This window comes from Geosmithia morbida (assembly GCF_012550715.1).
Source record: "Geosmithia morbida isolate 1262 chromosome Unknown scaffold_17, whole genome shotgun sequence".
Lineage (NCBI taxonomy): Eukaryota > Fungi > Ascomycota > Sordariomycetes > Hypocreales > Bionectriaceae > Geosmithia > Geosmithia morbida.
In genome coordinates, this window is record NW_023336204.1 from 170,547 (window position 1) to 192,008 (window position 21,462).

The window sequence follows — 21,462 nt, forward strand, 5'->3', positions numbered from 1 at the left end:
ATGGAGCAATTGTCGACTTTGAGAGTGGGGAGGTGAGTGGATATATACGCGGGTCCTGTTTGCTTCTCCAGTCGGCAGCGCGTGCTGCTCGATGGAGTTTTCGAAGCTGAGGCTTAAACACTGGTGTCTGTGTCTTAATTGTCAACACCAATACTCTGCAACCCATAGCCACTCGTATGCCAATAATTACTTACTTCTACCCCAAGATCAGTGCTTCGAAGTCTGTTCACGGATCGCAACTTGAACAATGGGCAGCAGAGGTCTTTGATGTAAGCCATGCCTCTTAAACCACGTGTTTATCTCCTGTTCTCCTCTCTGTGCAACGTGGAATATTGATTATGGGGTAGATGAATACATGGTAGAGCAGAACAGTCTGGTCAACTTCTTCACATACTGCTCCCGTGGCTCCCAGCCCTCAGGGGCCCATATGAGAGCCACATGGTCCATCTTTCATCTTGCAGCTGACAGACTCGCTCTGAATGTAAAAAAAATAACCCGTCTCCGACTGCGGGGTGCGTAGACCTGCCAAAGCCTATACCGGGCACCCTCCAATTCTTTCGGGAGCGAAGATAATATATAGCATAGGGCGTTAGTCGCGGGTGTCTTAAGCTCGTCAAGGCGGCGCCAAGTACACGCCGAATATATCGATAGCGTTCCTGCCCCGCGAGATGAGCAAGGCGGCTTGTGACTGATTCTATGCTTGCCGAGCTTTGGAGACAGGATAATACCGCCAGATGGGCGAGGGAATGGATGGCTGTGGATAACTTGTCGAGCGACCTACGCAACCTCTGTAACGGTGACTTCACCTGAAATACCCGTAACGTGAGTTTCCCTTGACGTTAAGCTGCAAGTCATTCTGCTCACATACACAATTCCCAGGCCGTTTGTCATCATCAATCTTCTACACGACCCGGTCGTTTGGAACCACGTCCTGGTCATCAGCTTTGGCATCCGCGACGAGCCGCGCCTCCTGCAGGAGTTCCACTACCAACGTATTGGCGAAGTGAGCTATGTCGTCTCCTCATGGGGCGAGTTCTTCCGCGACCAGCTGCAGACAGACGACGGTCCTGTACACCTAAGGCTGGATCCGCGACTGACAATGAGTAAGTTTGTCAAATTGCCTTGTTGTTTGTTTCTTCTGCATGCCTTAATAATAAACCTTGGTAGCAAATCTGGGATAAGTACGTGAGTAAGCGAGTAAGTACGTGAGTGGGTGAGTGCGTAGCAAACATACGTCGAGCAGCTCAACTACCAGTGTCCGCATGCCATGTTTGACCATGACAAGGGCGATCCAAAAAGGGCCGCATGGCTGGCGGCCTGATAGAGTTGTCAAGTTGGAAAAATCGAGAGGCTGGGAATGGGGACAGGTTGAGGATTGGTGGTGAGGTTGCCACATTGCATGGCCACGAATGACGGCGACCTGGTAGAATTAGTCCGCTCAATACGAGCGTAATACGTGTATCCAAACATAGATGATTCACACCATGATGCAGTGAGAAAGTTTGTGCTGATCTATTTGTACGTGGTTGATGAAAAAAAGAAGAGCATCACCAAATATCCAGAAGAATGTGACAATTGTGGTAAAGTAGTTGAGGTAAATGACAGGAATGACGATGTCGATGTGGTGATGAATGTTAATATTTATTTTTTGTAGAAAGGAGTCACAACTGAGATCGTCACCTGCTATTCTTTCCCTATATCGATGGACGCCTGTTCTGTTCCTGCCTTAGTACGGCGTGGATGGATTCTGGCTCCTTTTCTTTCCTTTTTTCTTTGTTTTTCAACCTCTCTCTGCTTTCCTCTTCAGAAATAAAACACACGAAGCATCCGTCTAGGCGCCCGCGGATACCATGTGCAACCAAACCAGGTTGGGCCTGCAAAGCCGCCGTAATCTAACGTGCAGCATTCTTGTCTGCCCTCCCCACAGCTCGCCACCAGCGTCCAGCGGCAGCGACGAGACCCTTGCAACCAAGCAGCAGGCACCCGTCCTGCATGGACGCGCTCCCTCTTTCGTCTCGTCCATTCGGAGTATCCAGTTTTTTTTTTCGCGCCGCTCTCTCACGACCGCCTTTTTTTTTTTTGCGCCAGCTATGCGCGCCTCTAGGCTCGGCCCTTACCTCATCGGCCGCCATACATGGTCTCAGTGCCTTCTCACCCATCTTCTCACTGGACAAGTCATCGTGCAGCAAGAACCCAGTCGCACAACGTCGTTTACCTATTCACCTCTTGGCTTGCGCTGCTTCTCAATCGAAACGCCCGCGTCACGGGCCGGTGCCTCGAATTGATCTTTGTCTATCTCTTTGGCCGGGGTCTCGTGGCTGGGGTGAGCTTATAAGTACTCGCGAGAGTGGCTCCCTGCTGCTGCGGAACGCTCTCTTGACTGAGAGAGTCCATTGTTCGCCATCCGGGTCACAACGGACATCGTGCATACATATGACCGACTACTGCACATTGCTTCCTGCATCTTATTTAATAAGCTAGTGTAGTAGCAGCAGTAGCAGCAGCAGCAGCACCTAGCACCCCGACCGCAAACAATTCGAGTCAATTCTGACACGCCCGGACCCATATCGTTCCAGCAGCGGCAGCAGAGTCCCTGCTCCTTCTATCGGCTTCTTCACCGCTCAAGAAGCCCTACCGGATTCCAGTTCGCCCCTGACGCATACATACATCTGCGGTCTACGCGGGTTTGCAGGAGCAGCTGCAGCTCGTCGTCGCACTCTGCGCCCCAGAACGCTGGCCCAGAACGGCCTCCAGCCTGGCTTTTTCTACTCTGGCCCTCCCCCTGATCAAGAATCCGCGCGTACGGTACCCTCAAGACACTGCGACACCATGCTCCTCCTATCTCGGATCTCGATTTTCTGATAGCATCGAGGTGCCAGTCTAGTCTCACGCCTGTTGCAGCTCCTTGCGCCACCTGTCTCTTTGAGTATCTTTGTTGGGTTTCGACCTTTCGAGCCAAAGCGCTCTCCTCACGTTTCCTAGCCATTGTTCGGAGAGGAATAGCCCGCATAGTCTGCGTTGCCGGCGAGTACAGTTGGTGCGTTTCTTCTCCCCCCTCAAAAAAAGGATTCGCGATCTGTCCCTGCATGTCTCGCTATTTTCCTGATTCTTGCTCGCCTTCAATTGGGCCCGTTTCGTCGGTTCAGCGTCGGTCCTCTCCTTCTGGCCGCTGTTGACAGATCAGCAGATATTCTTCAGGTCCAGGGATCTTCCGCTTGTCCATGCCATAGCCGATTATTCCTTTGGCTTGACCAGGCGCGGGCGCACACACACACACACACACATATATATATATATATCGAGGGAACACATGTCGCGGAAACGATAATTACGCCCCCTCATATTCGCCTGGTGATTCCCATACCCGATTCCACCAATACCTGCATCATCCGAAAGACGACCAATCACACATTGCCAGCTGTCTGCAATCCTGAATCCTGCGGAAACCATCTATCAGAGCGAATTACAGTCTACTAGGCCAGGTCAAGACGACAATCAGGGCCGTATGGCGTCTTCCGAGGTGGACCAGAAGTTTCTCGGCAGGCTGGCCAAGGCCGTCGAAAAGGAAAATGGGCTGCTTTCCAACATGCTCTTCAAGATCCTCGGCCTCTCTCTGAGCCTGGCCGAGCAGCTTGTAGCGGCTAGAAAGGAACGACGGCCCAACAACGAGCTATCGTCATCTGCCTTGAGACGGATCCTCCACATCTTGTGGCTATCCAGGGAAGGCCTGGTCATGCTTCATCAGTACGTCGTGCCCATGGTGGGAAACTATGTTGAGCTCAAGGTTCTCGCCTACAAGCTGCGCGCTAGCTTCCACCACATCTTTGTCCTATTCTACAACAACCCGTCCGTGTCCAACATGGCCAACCTCACACCCGAGATTATGGCATCGTCGACGCCGCCGAAGAGCTCGGATGATAGGGACGTCCCCTCGAGATCATCATCGATCCAGCCGACGCATCCGATGGAAGGTGGGCCCGTCGGTCCCCCTCCAGGGTTCGAGATCGACGTGTCGACACTGTCGCCATCCGCCCTCTTGCCCTGGCAGGACTATCTCCCAATGGCACACCAGCACTTTCGGGAGGCAGTAGAACTGGCAGACCAACTCCTATGGGGGTCGCATTCCCTGCGTCTGTCTGTAAAGACGGAGTATGCCGCCTTCCTGTACGAATGCGTCCACGACGTCGAAGCAAGCCGCAGATTGGCCAAGACCAGCATAGCAGAAGCATACGATGCCGAGGAGGGCATGTCGGACGACATGTTCCGTGACACGTGCGAGCTTGTCACGGTATTGGGGAAAATGATGAAACGCGGCCTGGGGGGGCCAAAGGGCAATTCTCAGAGCAAAGTCCAGGTCCAGCCTTCTCCTCACAGCTACTACACACGCACAACTGCGCCGCCGCCAGGGATGGACAACGCAATATAGCAGTCATCTTGATCCTTTTCCGCTTCAGCCACTTATATGTCTTTCTTCATTTCGGCGTTTGCATATTGTACAATTACTCTTTTTCGATTATTGGAACAAAGACGGCGAATTTTTATCATTATTTTTGTCTAGGTTATTTTGCAAGCGTGCTTGGTAGATGGGGTGGGGGAGTTGACAATGTCGACGTTGGATTTATTTTTACTTCTAATATCATTGCATCTTTTATGATCCGTGCTTCTTTCTGTGGTCTTCATTCTCCCCATGATACGTTACCTAGTTTCCCTCGGTAGTTTGGTTTCCCGTGGTCGCTTACCTCTGCTTCCCTTTTCCCGTGATTAATGCTTACTGGTACTACTAGTTCGCTTTCCCATGATAGATGACCTTCCCACCTCTCCTACTCTACTTCACGCCGACATCTGGAGCGAATCACATCCAGCGGTACCATTCTCCCCGTGGCATTGTACAGTCCGGCCTGGATCTCGAGCCATTTTGTGCTATCGTGCTTGCGTTCAAGAACGACGAGAATCTCATCCTCCTCGTCCCTGTCCTTGTCCTTGTCCCCGCATTCATCATTGTTATTCGTATTGTCCCTCCCGCTTTCACTATCAGTCTGTTGCTGCTGGAACGTAGACCTGGCCGGGTATAGACCTGCGTAGATATGACGATGGAGATAGTGCGTCTGTCGACGAGTCTCTACGTCGGGAATGTATCCTAGGCCATGGACGTTTGGAACCACGTTCGACTCTGTGTCCGAGGCGGGATCAGCATCAGCGTCGTGGTGCTTCCGATGCTTGATGGTCTTCCATCGCTGCTTGGTTTGCTTGGTTGGTCGACCTAGTGTCTTGGCGATGGCCTCCCACGATGGCCTGCGCTCGTCCTGTTTCATGCCGCGGAGTTGGTGATCTTCTGAAATGGTCCAATCTTCAGGAGCGGCATTGTTGTCTGAGGACGGATCGGAATCGGAGGCAAAAGATGTTGAGTCGGAATCGGATGACGTTGAGCATTCTGTCGATGATGAGCTGGGCTCAGTAGGGTATTTCAGATATCTTGTCTTGGGCTTCTTCGTTTTGCAGGAAACGAGCTTTTTGCATGATCTGACATGTTCGTCTTGCCGTTTGCGGGATCGCGGCATGATATCTACCTGTTCATGTACTTGGAAACAGAGGAGAGAAAGAAGGTTAAAATTGACGAGGGGGTCTATGTGTATTGAAAGTCTAGTCTTTTACCTGTCGCTCACCGTAATCCAGGGTACTCGAATCCACTGCAGATCAGGCAAACGATGGAGGAAATCACAACAAACTGGCAAGCACAAGATGAATAACGTCTGTATAGTATAAGAGAAAATATGAGAATATTTCAGTATGAAATCAACGGATAGCGGACGTCGGAGTCATCTGACAGTATGCGACGACGGAAACTGACACTGTACCAACCATGTCAATGACCCTTTCAGACGTGGTTGATTCTTGATGACCAAGTGACTTGGTGGGCACTTGGTGGTGGGTAAGATTAGAAAACTGCAATAAAAGATACCATACCGGACAGCAATCGTTCATACAAGGAATTCAAAGATCGTGAGTGTATAGACGGGAAGAATGGCACCAGACACCTCAACGCTCCCTCCCCTGGCACCTCGGTACCAAAAGGCCATCACCCTCATTGACAATGTCCACGCCACCGATCCCAACATGACCGATGGGCCAGACGGCCCCAAGACGGTCCCCTACGAACTACACTACGCGCGAGAGATGACGCGCTGGCTGGAAAAGAGGAAGCCCGACGCATCTCCCGTGTTGCAAGTAGCATGTCGAGCTCAACATTTCCGCAGGTAAAGTCATTCTCGTCACCCCACCTTACCTCATCCCATCTACTCCGTATCATGGTCTCCACCCTTTCCCTCCATCAGTAACCACAAAGCTGATAAAAAGAGCTGCAATTTATTTTTACTTACTTTTCTCTTGAAAATCAGATGGGGGATCCCAAGGAGCAGCTTCCCCATGACGCGGCCGGGATACTTGACATGGCGAGCCAAGTTGAAAACCCAGGCGGCAAAGCAGGTGGCTGAGCTGTTGTGCGGCATCGACGACATAACGCAGGAGGACCGAGACCGCGTGGCCGCCCTCATACGCAAGGAGAAGCTCGAGTCAGACGAGGAGGTGCAGGTCCTCGAGGATGTAGCCTGCCTCGTCTTCCTGGACGATCAGTTCGATGACTTTGAGAGCAAGGCTGCCGTAGACGAGGCCAAGATGGTGAGTATACTGCAGAAGACGTGGGGTAAGATGAGCGAGCCAGGCAGGCAGCTTGCCCTCGGGATGGACCTGAGCGACAAGGCCAGGATGCTTATTGGCAAGGCGTTGGGGGGATGATGCCAGGGGTTTTTGTCTCAGGGAATGACTGGTTGCTCACGGCCGGCGTGCCATTGTAAAGGCATTTATTTGCCAGGTTACAACATCTTCTTTTTCAGCAGAGTAAAAAGGGGGGTCTACTGTGAAAAGTCTTTCATATGATGTAGTAATTCAGCTTGTATATAGAAACATAGATGCTGTCGTCTTGGAAGTTGTAAGTTTATGCCAACCTCCCCCGCACCTCGGCGAAATTAACACCGATGCGTCGCCAAAACTCCCATTGCCGTCTTCCTCTCAACCCTCAACTCAACTCCCTCTCAATCAATCTTATAAGCAAAAGAAATCTTACAAGTGGGGAAACCAACTACCTATCTCAGCGTCTCCAAACCCAAATCACCCTGCTCAGCAACACCGACAATGGCCTCGGGCACCAAACCCCCCCTCAGCACACTGATATCGACCCACGACTTCGAGCAAGCAGCATCTCACACGCTAGCCCCCAAGACGTGGGCCTTCATATCATCGGCCGCCACAGACCTGCATACCAAGGCGCGTAACCGCAGAGACTATGCCAGCATCGGACTCCGGCCGCGGGCCCTCCGCGACGTATCGACCGTGGACCTCTCGACGACGATGCTAGGCCACGTGGTGCGCGTGCCCATCTTCTGCAGCCCGGTGGCAATGGCCGGGCTGGTCCACGAGGAAGGGGAGAAAGACATCGCTCGCGCGTGCGGGGACAGCGGCGTGGCGCAGTGCGTGTCGACGAGCGCATCGTTCCCTATCGAAGACGTACGCAGCGCTGTCGGGTCTATGCCGCTCTTCTTCCAGCTCTACGTCGACAGGGACAGGGAGAGGTCGCGTCGTCTGCTGCGGCGGGCACGCGACGCGGGCGCATCGGCCATATTCCTCACCGTCGACGCTCCCGTCCCGGGGAAGCGCGAGGCTGACGAGCGCATCCGGGCGGGCAACGGCCTGAGCTCGGGCATGTCAGGTGCGACGGCAGGCAACGACGCCAAGGGCGGTGCGCTGGGCCGCACGATGGGAGCGTGGATCGACGCATCCGTGTCGTGGGCCGACCTCGCCTGGCTGAGGAGCTGTGCGCCCGGTCTGCGCATCGTGCTCAAGGGCGTGCAGACGTGTGAAGATGCCGTCATGGCCGCGCAGGCCGGCGTCGATGCTATCGTCGTGTCTAACCACGGCGGCCGCAGCCTCGATACCGCAGCCTCGAGTATCATGGCCCTCCTCGAGATGAGGGTCAACTGTCCCCATGTGTTTGATGCCATGGATGTCTTGGTGGACGGGGGCGTCACGCGCGGCACAGACATCTTCAAGGCTTTGTGTCTTGGTGCCAAGGCCGTCGGCATAGGGAGGGGCTCGCTGTATGCTCTCAACTACGGGAGGGAGGGCGTGGCCAAGTATATCGAGAGTGGGTTTTTTTTCTTCTGTTTTTTTCTTCTTTCTTCTATCTATCCCCTTTCCCGCCTTTTTTTCCCCTCGTTTTCTTCTTCCCCCTTTTCTTGTGTGATCATTTGTATGATTTTTCTCTTACATGTGCGCCGTGTAGTCCTCCGAGACGAACTGGAAACTACAATGAAGATGTGCGGCGCCACATCTATCCAGCAACTTCACCCGGGATATCTCAACACTCTAGAAGCAGAGCAGAGGGTCCCCCATCTGGACAGGAGACTGTTACAGGATGTGTCGAAAGCTCATCTGTGACAGTGCCACTCACTTTCTGCAATGTCGCTTACAGAGTGATAGTAATAGGCAAAAGGAGCACACCTCCTAGTGTCTTCTAGACTGTCAATACAAAGTAGTCATGATGTACCCTCCTTTTTTCCCCTTGGAACACGACGACAACACACACGTCAGGCTGCTCACTTTTCGTTAGTTTAGGGGGGGGGGGGGGGTGGAGTGACATAATACTGCTACCTAGTCGTGATAACTTCTGCAACGGAACACTCCCTGATATCGAAATCAATATTACTATTTCCAACTCGGCCATTTGCTCGCTCCAGAGGGAGGAACATGATACATGATACATCTGCAGGAAATGGGACTATGCGCAAATGGTTTTGTTGGTAGTAGCAAGGAATCTGTTCATACAGGCTTTAACAGGGCGTAGTATGTGAGCCAGAGTCGTCAAATATGTGTATGTGTGTGTGAGAGAGAGCGAAAGGCGAGTCATGATCCTTGTCATAATTACATATCACTTTATCCCACATGGTAAGGGAACTGCCGCTCACGGGAGATCAACCATCTTCCTTCCTCCATAGCCTCCAACCGTACCACATGCGACGTATCATTTCGAGTGATAAGTCCACGAGTGGTACTTGTAGGCAGCTTCTTTGACATTTGGACAACTCGGTACGAGTACGAGTACAATTGCCAATCAGCGTCCAGATCAGCATCTCTCTTTTCAGAAATGTGCCATGCGAGGTGTCCGGTCTGGGCCGGTTCGTCCTGTCAAGTCTTGTCAACCATTCTTGGATACATTTCTACTTCATTAGGTGCTCATCCCGGGTAGATCGTATTTAACCACCAGACTTGTTCATCTCCGTCTCTTCAATGGTCATTACGACTACTCCGTGAGCATGGAGCCCTCCCTCATACGAGGCATAGAGGCAGTATCCTGTCGCCACTACAGAAAACGGTTCGCTGTCGTCTGGCTCGCAGTGACAGCACGTACTAGCGTCTTGTCGCTGGTTGCTTCGCCCACCAGTCTTTCTAGTCTCGCCTCGCCTTGCCCTGCGCCAAATTGGCAGCAACAAAGCACATGTGCAATCGTGCATTGACGTCCTATCAGCCACCAAATCATAATTCCGGTATTCCCGCCCTCGACCACGCGCCAAAAGCAAAGTGTATTACTGTACCGTACATATCGTGCTAACACCCATGGGGCCGATCGAGTAGAGAGGGGGTCCGAGCTAGACCTGGGAGAGCAATCCTCTCATCGAGCTCGGGAAACTCCACCAAATTGTGCCAATAATCGATCGCTGGGCAGTTTCACGTTGTCCCTTTCGCACTTGGCCGAAATTTTTGCCTCACTTGCCGGTAGACCGTTTTTTTTTTCTTGACACCACCCACCACTACTCCCGTAGTGCGCACGTACTCCGTACTGGCCACGAGGTTGGACAGGGGTGGTGGGGAAGGGGTGTCGGGACTCGAGACCCCTTGTCGAGCTGAAAAAAAGGAAGAGAAACGGCCGATTCGCCATCTGGTTCGTCAAGGAGGGAGAGATGGTGCCGAAACTGTGGTATTACTCTGCGAAAGACCTGATGTTAGCGGCCGATCCACCCCAAGCCGATACCCGTTCTCCGTACTCTGTACATCGTAATGCTACTCCGTACATGTGTACTAGTAGTCATAGACTTGCGAGTTCCAGTTCGTTATTGACAATGGCCAGTCATCAAGGTTAAGAAGCATCTGCAGCCTCATACATATACATGTACGATGCGGCTAGGTTGAATCTCGCGTCTGCCGTACCTGTCCAACAAGTGCTTATTCTCTTCCCTCTCGAATCCCGAGGCATCCTTGGAGTAGGGACGACGGCGGCGGCGGCCCCATGATTCATCAACATGGTCTTGTTGATCCGCTGCCACCACCACCACCATGACAGTATTGCCACTGCTTGGTTGGTTGGCCGTTAGTTACCTCATTACACATCACGAGGTCCGGCTGGTCAACTGCAGAACTTTGCTTCTTTCCACAGACAGCTTAGTGTTGCGCTGAGGAATGATACAAGCTGCAATGGCCATGCAGACAGTCAGGGAGGCCAGAACATCGGCAGCGAATGGCCAGGCTGGGCGGCGAGAAATGCGAGGTTCGGAAATTAGTAGCAACAACAACAATAAGACGGCCGGTGACAGATGGCGTGCGGTGGCGGGCGCCTCATATCGGTCGTTTGTATAGCACACCCTTTGTCCGTATCTGGTCTCTGGATGCGAGTACGATCCGATATGCTGTTGGTAAATAGGCGGGCGTAGAAGGGCAATTAGACCGCGCACCGCGCACTCAATGATGAGCGATGGAAAGAAATCCTGTTGGGGTTTGTGACAAAACAGACCGCCACGAGTGAGTGAGTAAATGGCAGGAGAGTTTTTTTTTTAGGTTTTTTTTTTTTTAAAAAAAAAAAAGTGGGAAGAGTAGACCGTTTGACGTATTGCTAAAAGGCAAGCAGGTTTCTGATCCGGGCAGGCTAGGAATCCAAGAATCGAGTGTTGCGCGCAGTGCTGCGTGCTGTTGAGTACGGCATGTACAGGTTTGGATTTAGAGCCTGGATCCCTGTCATTGTCGCCTGCAACTGCAAGCACATCGTATCAATATTATAGTGTCGTGCAGTGTGGATGCTATGAACGGACATCAGATGATCTTGTTGAAGAAATGTGTAACGACCAACAAGTACAATCGTTCCCAGGCTGGGTAGAAGCTGCGAAGACGCATTGGCAGCATGCATGTAAATAAAAATAAAAAGAGAAGAACAAAGTGTTACGCCGTATAGAGACGGACGTGCAGATGCAGATGCAGAAGCTGCAGGGAAGGAACAAAGCAGGTGAGTACTTCCCGTCGTACGGCGAATTAATGCCCCGTGAACAGAAATAAAATTATCCTGGTGGGAGCTAGAAGAAAGTGCGAGGCGATGAGAGGCGATGCATGATGCAGTCTATTGTACGGACCTCACGGAGTATTGCCCATGTACGTGGAGTATCCTTACGTTAGGGAAGTATCAATATAGACATCACCTACTTGAAACTCGTACTTGTAGTAATACTATCACACTACGGAGTAGACTCCATTGTATGGAGTACGCTAACTATAGTATAATGATACTTGGCATGTGCCCTGTAGTCAGACTGTGCCCCGTAGATGTCCACTATTATAACGCGCTGTATTATACGCCGTATTCTTCCGTCAAAGCGGCAGTTGGGCGCAGGTGGCGAGAGGGCAAAGCGACAAATGCGATGCTTCGTACTTGCCTCTTCTAATAGAGCATTCCTCGTTACCTGTAGTACTCGTAGGCTCACCGTAAGTCGTGGAAGTCAAGACCCATGAGCCATTGCTCCTTCCCAAATGCCGGTTCCACCACCAGAATGCCCTAGCCTCCATCCATTCCCCAGTTTTGGCGCGCACACACACACGCCCACACACCACGCGAGTACGAGTATACACACCATACGAGAGAGTACGTGTACACACGCGTGTGTTTCTACTATTACTGCTGCTGGCAATATACTCCATCAACTCACGCACAAACCCACACCAAAATACGGATACTTCCTCGTCCCTTCCTTAAAACGTCCCTTGTCGCGGGCATGTCGTGAATCCCTTCGGAGTCTCGGAACTCAACGTCACTTGAATTAGATGATTGGAGACACACTCTGTCAATGGATCTGGCCATGGTTCAGCTACTCAGACGCCGTCGCACATGGCAGTCATATTCAGCTCGAAAAGCATCGGCATTGTTTGCTGCCAAGAATCCGAAATTTCAAGACTGATGCCGAGGCAAGCCAGAGAAGACAGAAAGTCAGTCGGACAAGGTCGATGTTGTTGATCACTTCAGAACTTGGCTTGACTAACGTTGATACTAGCACGGACCGGCCTGTAACTACGACGTACACATGCACGCCAAGTCGATGGCATGGACCGTGCTCTATTGTACTCGACGTTTTCCTTCTTTCCCTCTCTACGGATAGTCCTCCAGCACTCCATACCACGAAGCGTTGTTCCACACTTGCCCAGAAGCTACCTGGATTGTTCTCTCTGTCCCACAAGTCGACCCTTTCCAGCATGTAGCATAAAAATTATACGTCGCCAGCCACGATAATTAGGCGATGGGCACGCGGCTCCGCGCCGCATCTCAACGCCGGCAAATCTCACTGACCCACACTTTGGCGAACAGCTCCTGGTTTCTGTCGATCTTTCTCTGCATTGCCTTCGGCATCCGTCTGCCAACCACGAGAAGCTCGACCGCGAGTACATGCATCTTCAGACTTGCCGTGACCTGTAGCCATAGACATCCCAATTCCAACCAAGGACTCATGGACTTTGTGCAATGAGCCAATGACACAATCCGCAGCCTAGTGTGTAGAACTCAACATGACGAAAACGACTCTGTGCCTCCGTACCATAATTACCTTCTTTGGTTACCCCCTCCTTTCCCACTCGTTAACCCCGAAGTTTCGGAGCCCACCCAGGTTTTCTAGGGTTTCCCACCACTCTGGGCTGGCAACCCAATTCGGAAAACCATAACGTCTCACCGGTACGAGCACGAGTACGATCATCAATGTACCCGTAGTAGTCCTGGGGAGCTGCTGCGCGTCACGCGAGACTAAGCCTCGAACTTCCATGTACCTACGGGCCCTCCCCATGCAGGTTAAGTTGGACCCAGGACACCCCCCCCGGCCAGGGCGGGGGTGTGTGTGTGCGTGCGTGCATGCGTGCGTGTGCGTATGTCCAGATGTGGCGCCAATGGTACTACCGTCGCGCGTCTGCAAGATGAGATGAGATGAGCTAAGAAGGCATGGGTAACAGAGGACGAGTAGTACTGAGTACTACGTCCGTACGCATACTCAAAATGGTAGCATTGCAACTACTTCTTCTACTTCTTCTTTGCTTGGCGTTCAACAACAAAGACGCCGTCGGTACAACGCCACAACAAAAGAAAATACGTGGCACACCCATCTACTGATACTTCTAGCACAAGCAGCCCGTTCCATCCCAGATACAGACCCAGTAAACACTCCTACTCGTCGCCTCACCCTCGTCTCGTCGCTTCGCCCCCAAGTGTGTTTACCAAAGTTCCCGGGAGACTTCACTTTCAACCTTGCCTGCCGCCCTTTGCTCGGCTGCTGCCTGAAGATAGATCCGGACAACATAACATCTCCCTGGGCTTCTGCGACGGAACGGGCTCACGCCCCTTCAAGGAAGGAGGCAATTGGACGTTTAATCAGAGTGAGTTCCAGCCTATTAACCCTGTTTCTTTCTCTGTCTGTGGACTCATGCGTTCCTGGCTCTTCGMCCCCCCCCCCCCCCCTTCCCACCCATGGCGCCAATCGCAAGAGTCCCACTCCGAGATCGAACCTTAGCTCGTCGAACCCCTCCAATTTCTCTCCCCGCCTTTTTTTGCCCAAGGGCTCAACAGCGTTGTGGGCTGGCCAACGTTAGAGTTGTGTTCTGTATTGCTACTTGCTACCTACTAGAAACTAGAAGATTCCACAAAGCTCCGCTGAGAATCTCTGGGCAAGCTGACAATGGTCTCTTCTTCTCCCTCCAGAGGGGAAGATAGGGGAGGGAGGGGGTCGACAAGAAGAAGGGTGTGACATCCACCAAGACTTGTTCGGCTGCTTCCACTCTCGCTATGCTTGCAGTAGTGTCATGAAAACGGCTACCCAAAGAAATGCAGCCGCAGTCGAATTCATTCTCTTCCTTACGTCTCCTCCCTACTACTGGCCTGTTGCTGATCTCGTCCCACGTTGTATTTACCTGACATCAGATTCTTTCCGTGGTAAGAGTATCCATGCTCGTTACCAGATTCCACGCACCCACACGATAAACACACACAGCCCTTGATACGAGTACAGACAGAAGGAGGGAAGATACACTCCCGGCAAGAAAAGATCAGCACTGGCCCGTACGGTTCCCTCCCCCTCTCTTCTCTCCTCCTGACCAATTCCAACTGGTCCTGGGCCCCTTTGACCAAGCCATAAGATCTGTCCGTGCCGCCCACCCCCGAGCTGTCAGTGCCACGAGTACGAGTTACTAGCCCACTCTCCCCAATATTGTCCTCTTGACCCTGGCGGTCTGCCCATCCTTTTTGTGTCGGCCAACCCGCCCCACCAAGGCACACCCACAGCTTGGTCAGAAGGTGTTTTCCTTGTGTGTCCTATGCTAGGCTATGGACTATTAGTCCACAGGGCTAGAGGTCTGTAATATTGAGAGACTAGAGAGATATTGAGAGATAGAGAGAGGGGGGGGAAAGGATCTCGCACCTGTTGGTTTCTTTCGAAAGGCGCCACTCTCCGCTCTTCACAAAGCTGCTACGATTACTGCCAACATTGGGCGTTTGGGCCCACCGACCTGTCGACATGTCGCTACCATTTACCCATGTATGTTCCTACCGACCATCCTTTGTCTCTGTCCTTTCCTGCCTCTGTCCAGGTCCAGGGGATAGATGGCACTGCAGAAATTGTTCTCTTCACTGGGGCCGAAGCACCATCGTCGCTTGGGCAACCGACTTTTCGACTGACTGACAACCCAGCAGCCTTTCCAAGAAATCCAGTTTGACATATTCGAATGGTACCCCAGATTCCAATCATGTCTACGCTTCTTCCTCGACCATGGTCAGCACACCGAGTCGGTCCAAGCAGTGGCAGCCTTTATCAACATCAGGCTCCCCTACCAAAAGACCACCCCTCGAGCGACAGTAGCAGCAGCGCCGTCGACGACGACAGCACCGTCATCCTCGGACCCCTCAGTCACCCTCGTCATCCCCTACATCCGCCGCCTCGTCGCCACAGCGTTCGACTCCCCCGCAGTGCTGCACGGCTTCTTTGGCGACGAATGGACCGAGGGCGTGGGTCCCATTCACGACTCGGAGCGCCGCAACTACCTCTTCGCCGCCAAATCGGACTCATGGCTGGCGGTCAAGAGCCACTACGACATGGATGACGAGCAGACTATTCCGTTTCTGCGGCCCCTGCAGAATGTCAGCCTGGCCGAGATCGAGGGTGCCGAGACGGGTTGGAGTGACTGGCTTGCTATGCAGGACTGGATGCTCGGTCCGAGGTCGTTGAATCCGGATGATGGTATGAAGTAGGGGGAGTACTGTACTCCTTTCTTCTTCTTTTCCTTCTTTTTCTTCTTCTTTTTTTCACTTTTCTTCTCCACTTCCCTTTTTTGGTTTCTTTCTTCTTCATACAGCGGGTTTGAAAAGTTATATAGGGTATGTCATCACAAATGACGAGGGAAGAAAGAGACGGGAGAGGGGGGAGGGGTTCTGGGATGAAAGCGTACAAACACGACACCTGATTTGAACGATTCCTCTAATATCCTTTCTTTCATTTTATCTTTCCATCTTTTCTTCTCTTTCCTTGCTTCCTTCCTTCCTTCCTTCCTTTCTTCTCTTCTTTCATTCATTCATCTTGTGTTTTATATCATCTTCAAGACAAGCATGGGTGGAGTCTAGGATAGGTCTCCTCATCTGGGCAGGCAGAGTATACGTATCTAGCCACTTGTTTATTTCGTCTCCTTTTTCCCTATTCTCCATATGACTGTATGTGTCTGGTTCTATAGGGTATATTCCATGTTTAATTTGATGCTAAGATAAAAGGGATCACAACATGAGATACTGTGCAAGACAATGATTCCAATACTTTTTTTTCAAAGAGTGAGAAAAAAAACGTCAAATCCTTCCGTCACCTTCCTGAACGCCCCAAAACTTTCCAAGCTTCTTTTTTACACCCCCCCCTCCACTCCGCATAATCCGTGTTGGTAAGGATTCTGTCTTTTTATTTGAAAGATGAAAAAAATAAAAACACACGCACAAGAAAAGGTAGCAAAGAAGGTAGAAGAAGAAACATGGTGAATATGGCTTTTGATTCCCGCCTTTGGAAAATTTCCCTGCCCTCTCATACCCCCTCTTTTCCCAACATTACATTTGTCTATGGATACAAGAAACGTACATGGTAGTGTTCATTAAGAGATTCTTCAGATGAGGAGAGAAGTAAAAAAAAGAAATAGATGTATATGAACCAAGTGGTTGTTGCTGTGAATGCAATCCATTGGGGTATTGAGAGGAGGAGGGTAAAGTGGTTAATGCCGATGTCTTCGAGAGACTGTTGACTGTCTAGTTGAGGAATCCTTTGCATGCTGGGGTTCCGCAGAGACAAGGGATGCGGTCGACGCTGTCGATTTCTCGCTCGAATTTGTAATCGTAGGTGAGTTCTTCGTCTGTTCACTCCGTCAGCGATCTTCTTCCGTTCTTCCGTATAGTGCAGAGGGCAGAGAGAAACATACTCATGGCAATGTCACGTAGGGCATAAATGACAATGCGCTTGCTCCCCTCGACCTTTATAATCTTGGCCGTGCAGTTGGGCATACAGCTGTGGTTGATGAAGCGTGCTATGCCTCCCTTCTTAGTCGCGTCCACGACCGTGCTGTCGTCTATGCGGAAGAGGTAGCTGCTGCCTATGCCGCTCTTGAGATAGCGTTTCTCGCGGATCTCGGCAACCTGCTGCCGCACCACCTCACCCACGTACTCGATAATCATGTCGTCCTTGGCAATATTTTCCATGGCGTAAAGGCCCCAGTTATGGATGGCCGACCGGGCAAACTTGACCGGCTTCTTGCGCTTCTTGAGCTGGTTGAACTTGAACACGTCCGAGTCCTGGCCGAGCGTCTTTTTCTGGTCGTTGAGGTCCGCCACGTACCGTCGGTTCGTCGCACGATTCGCTCGGCTATTGCCCTTGGTCGCCTTCTCTGCCGCTAGCTTGGCCGCTTCCGACTCCTTGCTAGTGACGCCGCTGCTGCCGCTGGCCTCGCGCTCCTCGCGCGCCTTTTGCAGCTTGATGTGGTGAGGCAAGTACTTGGACTTCTCCGAGTTGAGGATCTTCTTGGTCCCCTCGGTTCGTGCGCATCCCGTCGGGTTGGGCACGTAGTAGCCCTCAATTGACACGGGGCGCGTCACGTCTCCGTCCATAGAGTTGAGCTGCCGCACGCGGTTGCGCTTCCACAGCCAGAGCTCTGGTGATCCGATCTGTCCAATGTTAAATTTTTTACCCAGTCTTGCCAGATCTGGTGTATCCTTGAGACCCAGCACGAGCTTGTCCAGAGTCGCAATGTCGGGTGTAAAATTGTCGGAAAGCTTGAGTACCGGCACCAATGGCTGATTGGCAAACCTCTTCTCGTCAAATCCTTCAGGCTCAACTTCTTCAGGCTCCCTTGATAGAAGTGGCCTTTCCTCGGTGGCCGGCGCCGGTGTCGGCTCTTCCTTCTCTCCGCCATCGGCATTTGTCGCCGCCTCTTGCTGTTTGAGAGCCTCGCGTTCCTCAAAGATCTGCTTCTTCGACTTCTTCTTAGCCTTGGCCGTCGTTTTCTTCTTGCCACCCTTTGGCGCTGTGATGGTAGGCATCGGCGTCTGTGAACGAGAGAGGCTACTATCCTCCGTCATCTCACGATCTCGCAGTTCGCCTTCAGTGTGCCCAATCTTGATGCCAAACAACTCCTCGTTAGACTTCTTCTGCCTTTTAAAGGCAGCCTCGACAGATGCCTTCAGCTTGCGCTTCTTAGCCAGCGGGACAGGCACTAGGCTGACATCCGTCATAGAATCGTCCTCGCCGGGACCCCATGAGCCGAGCTCGTCTTCCTTGAAGGCCTCCTCGTCGCTGCTCATGCGGCTCTGCGGTCGCGACGACCGGTCCTCGCTGTCGCGGGCAGCAAGGGCTCTCACGTCGCTGTCTTCCTCGGACTCAACATCGCTGTCCATGCTCTTGAGACGGTGGTGCAATGAACGGAAAGCGTTGGGCCGCTCGATGGGTCTCTTGCGGGCAAAGGGATCAACAAACGTGCTCCTTTGGGCCTGACCGCTGACCTTGGCCTTGCGGATCCTGGGCAGCGCGTTCACCTTCTTCGGTTCAACCTTGGCCCGTCCCGTCCGGCGCTCAATAGGGTCGGTACGGGGCGCGGGTGTGCCGATACGAGAGCTGTCATTGCCATCGTCCAATGTAAAGTCATCTTCCGTATCTTCACCCCTGTCAAGGTTCAGCTTCCTACGCTGAGCGGCGTGGTTAGCCGGTGCAAGGAACTCTTCTAGTGACGGTGCTGCCACCTGCGTCTGAATGTGTCGGATCAAGTGCTCCGTCATCTCGCGACGGACAGCTTCGACAGCTTCCATGACGGGGTCGAAGTTCTTGGCCCGCTGTTTCTTCTCTTCCTCGAGGTCCGCTTCATCCTCGCGACGACGGCGCTCCTTCTCCTCATCTCTGGGTCGAGCAGTTGTTCGCTCACTCCTCTGCGGGCTGCGACTAGAAACACGGGGTTCGGCCGAAGAAAGGCCCCCGGACCGGGGCAGGCAGAGCTGCATGGCCATGTCGTAGTTGAAGAACTCGGTATGGTTGACAGCACGGAAGCATCGCTCAGCCTCTGAGCGACCGTTGAAGCTTTTTCGAAAAGATATATAGTACCCGCTGGGATCTAGCCGAATGTCCTCGAACGAGTAGTTTTTGAGACGTCGTTTCATGTGGGGCACAATGCTAGTGAGTATAGGTACTGCCTCAGAGGGGATGAAGATGTAGGGATCGTTTGAGAGCTGCGAAGCGAGGGTCACTGCATTGGCGGGCGGTTGGGAGGCCCGAGTCAGAGCTGGGGCGCTGCTGGCGGCGGATGCAGTAGGAAGGGCGGAGGCCACAGGCGGCTTGTGAGGCGCGAGACCTTTGGGGGCTGTCGGGGGAGCCCTAACGAAACCAGCCGGTGTCGTTGACTTAGGTCCTGTCGGGGGGGCCTTCATATCTGAGGCCGCTGCTGCGGCTGCGGCTGCGGCAGCCTTGGCCTGGGCTTGGTTCATCTTGGCCTGCTTCTCCCTATCCCTCCGCAGGTGCTCCTCAAGCATGCGACGACTCTTGCGACCCTCAGGATCATACTCAACCTTGACTATGTCTGTGTCGACCTTGATGCCGCGAGCTCTTACGGCTCTCCGTGCGGCGTCAAATGCAGAGACCGGGGGTCGGTCAGGTCGCTTTGAGTCGCGATAGCGGATCGTCCCAAAGCCAAGATAGCTACCAGTGTCAGGGTGCATCTTATTGCTGCTCTCAGCAATCTCTCCAAAGGTAGCGAACACAGCCGTCACCTTGTTAAAAGATACAAGAGGGTTGTAGCGGGTAACAACTATCTGGGTCGGTGGACCAGGACCGACAGATGTCTTGGGGTCGTAGGGATAGGGCCTGATGTTCTCTGGTGCGGGGCGTAGTCGTGCTTTTGGAAGATAAAAGTCGGTATTGATATATCCTAGGCGGCCTCCGGGCTTGGACAGCCGAGGATCTGTAGGGGGGGCGTCATTTTCCTATCAAGCATTGAATTAGCCACTGGGTTCACACACACGAGAACACTTGACGCCCCCCCTCCCAGACCGTCCTCCCCACTCAGGGGAGAGAAGTGGGATACAGATATTATAAGTACGTACCAATCCAAACTCCTTATATGTAGGTCTGCCAGATCTGCTCACAACCTTATTGCGAAGTCGTTCGAGGAGCGGGTCAAAAGTACACTTGATACCCTTGACTGACGGCATGGGATCTCGCGCAGGAATGATAGGTTCGGAGGTAGGTGGCGATGAGCTGTGAGATGTGAGGCCATTGTGGCTAGACGAAGCCGGGTTGGCAACGCAACTGGTAGGCGCCAATGACGACGAGGAAGCCATGTCGGGGTTCGTAGTCCCTGGGGTGAGCGGTGAGTCTTTCGAGGTGAGAGGGGTATCGCTCGTGGTGGGATGGCGATACGCGGATGTGGTAACGGGAGCGGTGGTGCCCGAGCGGTCGCTGCTAAACACGGAAGGGACGTTGCTACCGTGCGAGCTGCCTGAGCGAGCGCTGTTGAGGACTGTCGATGCGTATGAGCTTCCCGAGTCGCCAGTGCCCGGTATATCGCTTAGATGGGGATCGGCCTCGTCGGGGCGAGATATACCACCGTTGGTATGCGGATGCTGCGATGAGCGGTCATCTGTGAGGCCGTCGGGCCCAGGTCCCAACTGATGCTCATCGCCCCGACCCTCAGCCTCAGCCTTCACCTTGGGGGCAGTGGGAAAGAACTGCGCGAAGCCGGGGGCAGAGGGGGTACGAGTCATCGTGGTCGATGGGGGACAACTCCTGCTATCTTTGTTGCGATGTACCAACCATGATAGATGGTGAGGACGCGTCTCGATTCACAAATAACGCGCGCGAAAAGGAATGATCTTATTCTTCGTTTCTTGAGATGAGGCGGCGATCGGGGGTTGGAGGTAAAGGTTGGGTGTTTAGTGTGTGTCGTGGGAACACACGGACACACGCGCGCGCCTGAGAACGAAGGGCAGAAAAAAAAAAAGTCCCACGCGACCGAAGGGGGGTGGGGTGAAGGAGGGAGAGAGAGAGAAGGATGGCAGAGCAGTATTAGGTGAAAGGAGATGGAATGAATGCGTAGGATGATGGAATGTCACCAAAGAGCAACGCGCAAAACGACAGCGACAAGGCGTAGGGTCGGAGCATGAAATGAGGCCAGATTTGGGTTGGTGAGAGGTGGTGAATTGCCAAAAGGGCGGCGAGGAGGAAGGTGAAGTCAGATGCGCCTGCCCGGGCTTGAGCCCAAGCCTGAGAGTCACTCGTAACTTTCTGAGCGCGCCGCCAAGGTTCGGGGCAGAGTGTATTATGTATCTTTGGCGCGTTTGTTTGGTGTCAAGGTACTTTAAAGGGATAAACGGGGGGGAGGAGTCAATGGGGAAATGAGAAATTGGCTACGGCGAGTTTCGGTTGTGTTGCCAGCCACCAATTACTAGCCACTTATAGCCCTGTGCACAAGTTGCTATTATCATTCATTACTCCGTACTCCGTAATCTGTACTCCATACGAGTCCCCGTACATTCTACTCTTGTGCCAATTTATGTGGCGCAGCCGCACCGAAGAGCCGGAAGGCGGGTGTATGATTATCCGCGTCATCCCACATCACGAG

General features: G+C 52.8%; 5 protein-coding genes across 5 annotated transcripts; 3 read left to right on the plus strand and 2 right to left on the minus strand.

Moving 5' to 3' along the window:
• Positions 1-3,505: 3,505 nt before the first annotated feature.
• Positions 3,506-4,426, plus strand: GMORB2_3283 (14-3-3 protein; the record flags this gene model as incomplete). Its single annotated transcript, XM_035465259.1, has 1 exon — positions 3,506-4,426. The coding sequence occupies one exon, from the start codon at positions 3,506-3,508 to the stop codon at positions 4,424-4,426; it is 921 nt and encodes a 306-aa protein (XP_035318808.1).
• A 394-nt stretch (positions 4,427-4,820) lies between these two features.
• GMORB2_3284 (uncharacterized protein) lies at positions 4,821-5,862 on the minus strand (the record flags this gene model as incomplete). Its single annotated transcript, XM_035465260.1, has 2 exons — positions 4,821-5,431; positions 5,799-5,862. 2 exons carry the CDS (start codon positions 5,860-5,862, stop codon positions 4,821-4,823), a joined length of 675 nt encoding a protein of 224 aa, XP_035318809.1.
• Positions 5,863-6,021: 159 nt separating this feature from the next.
• Positions 6,022-8,490, plus strand: GMORB2_3285 (L-lactate dehydrogenase (cytochrome); the record flags this gene model as incomplete). The annotated part of the gene is made up of 5 exons (XM_035465261.1): positions 6,022-6,254; positions 6,396-6,675; positions 6,966-6,985; positions 7,149-8,197; positions 8,336-8,490. 5 exons carry the CDS (start codon positions 6,022-6,024, stop codon positions 8,488-8,490), a joined length of 1,737 nt encoding a protein of 578 aa, XP_035318810.1.
• A 6,365-nt stretch (positions 8,491-14,855) lies between these two features.
• Positions 14,856-15,586, plus strand: GMORB2_3286 (Conserved hypothetical, protein; the record flags this gene model as incomplete). The annotated part of the gene is made up of 2 exons (XM_035465262.1): positions 14,856-14,876; positions 15,029-15,586. The coding sequence occupies 2 exons, from the start codon at positions 14,856-14,858 to the stop codon at positions 15,584-15,586; spliced, it is 579 nt and encodes a 192-aa protein (XP_035318811.1).
• A 1,029-nt stretch (positions 15,587-16,615) lies between these two features.
• On the minus strand, positions 16,616-20,605 carry GMORB2_3287 ([histone H3]-lysine4 N-trimethyltransferase SETD1; the record flags this gene model as incomplete). The annotated part of the gene is made up of 3 exons (XM_035465263.1): positions 16,616-16,719; positions 16,786-19,825; positions 19,946-20,605. 3 exons carry the CDS (start codon positions 20,603-20,605, stop codon positions 16,616-16,618), a joined length of 3,804 nt encoding a protein of 1,267 aa, XP_035318812.1.
• Positions 20,606-21,462: the final 857 nt, after the last annotated feature.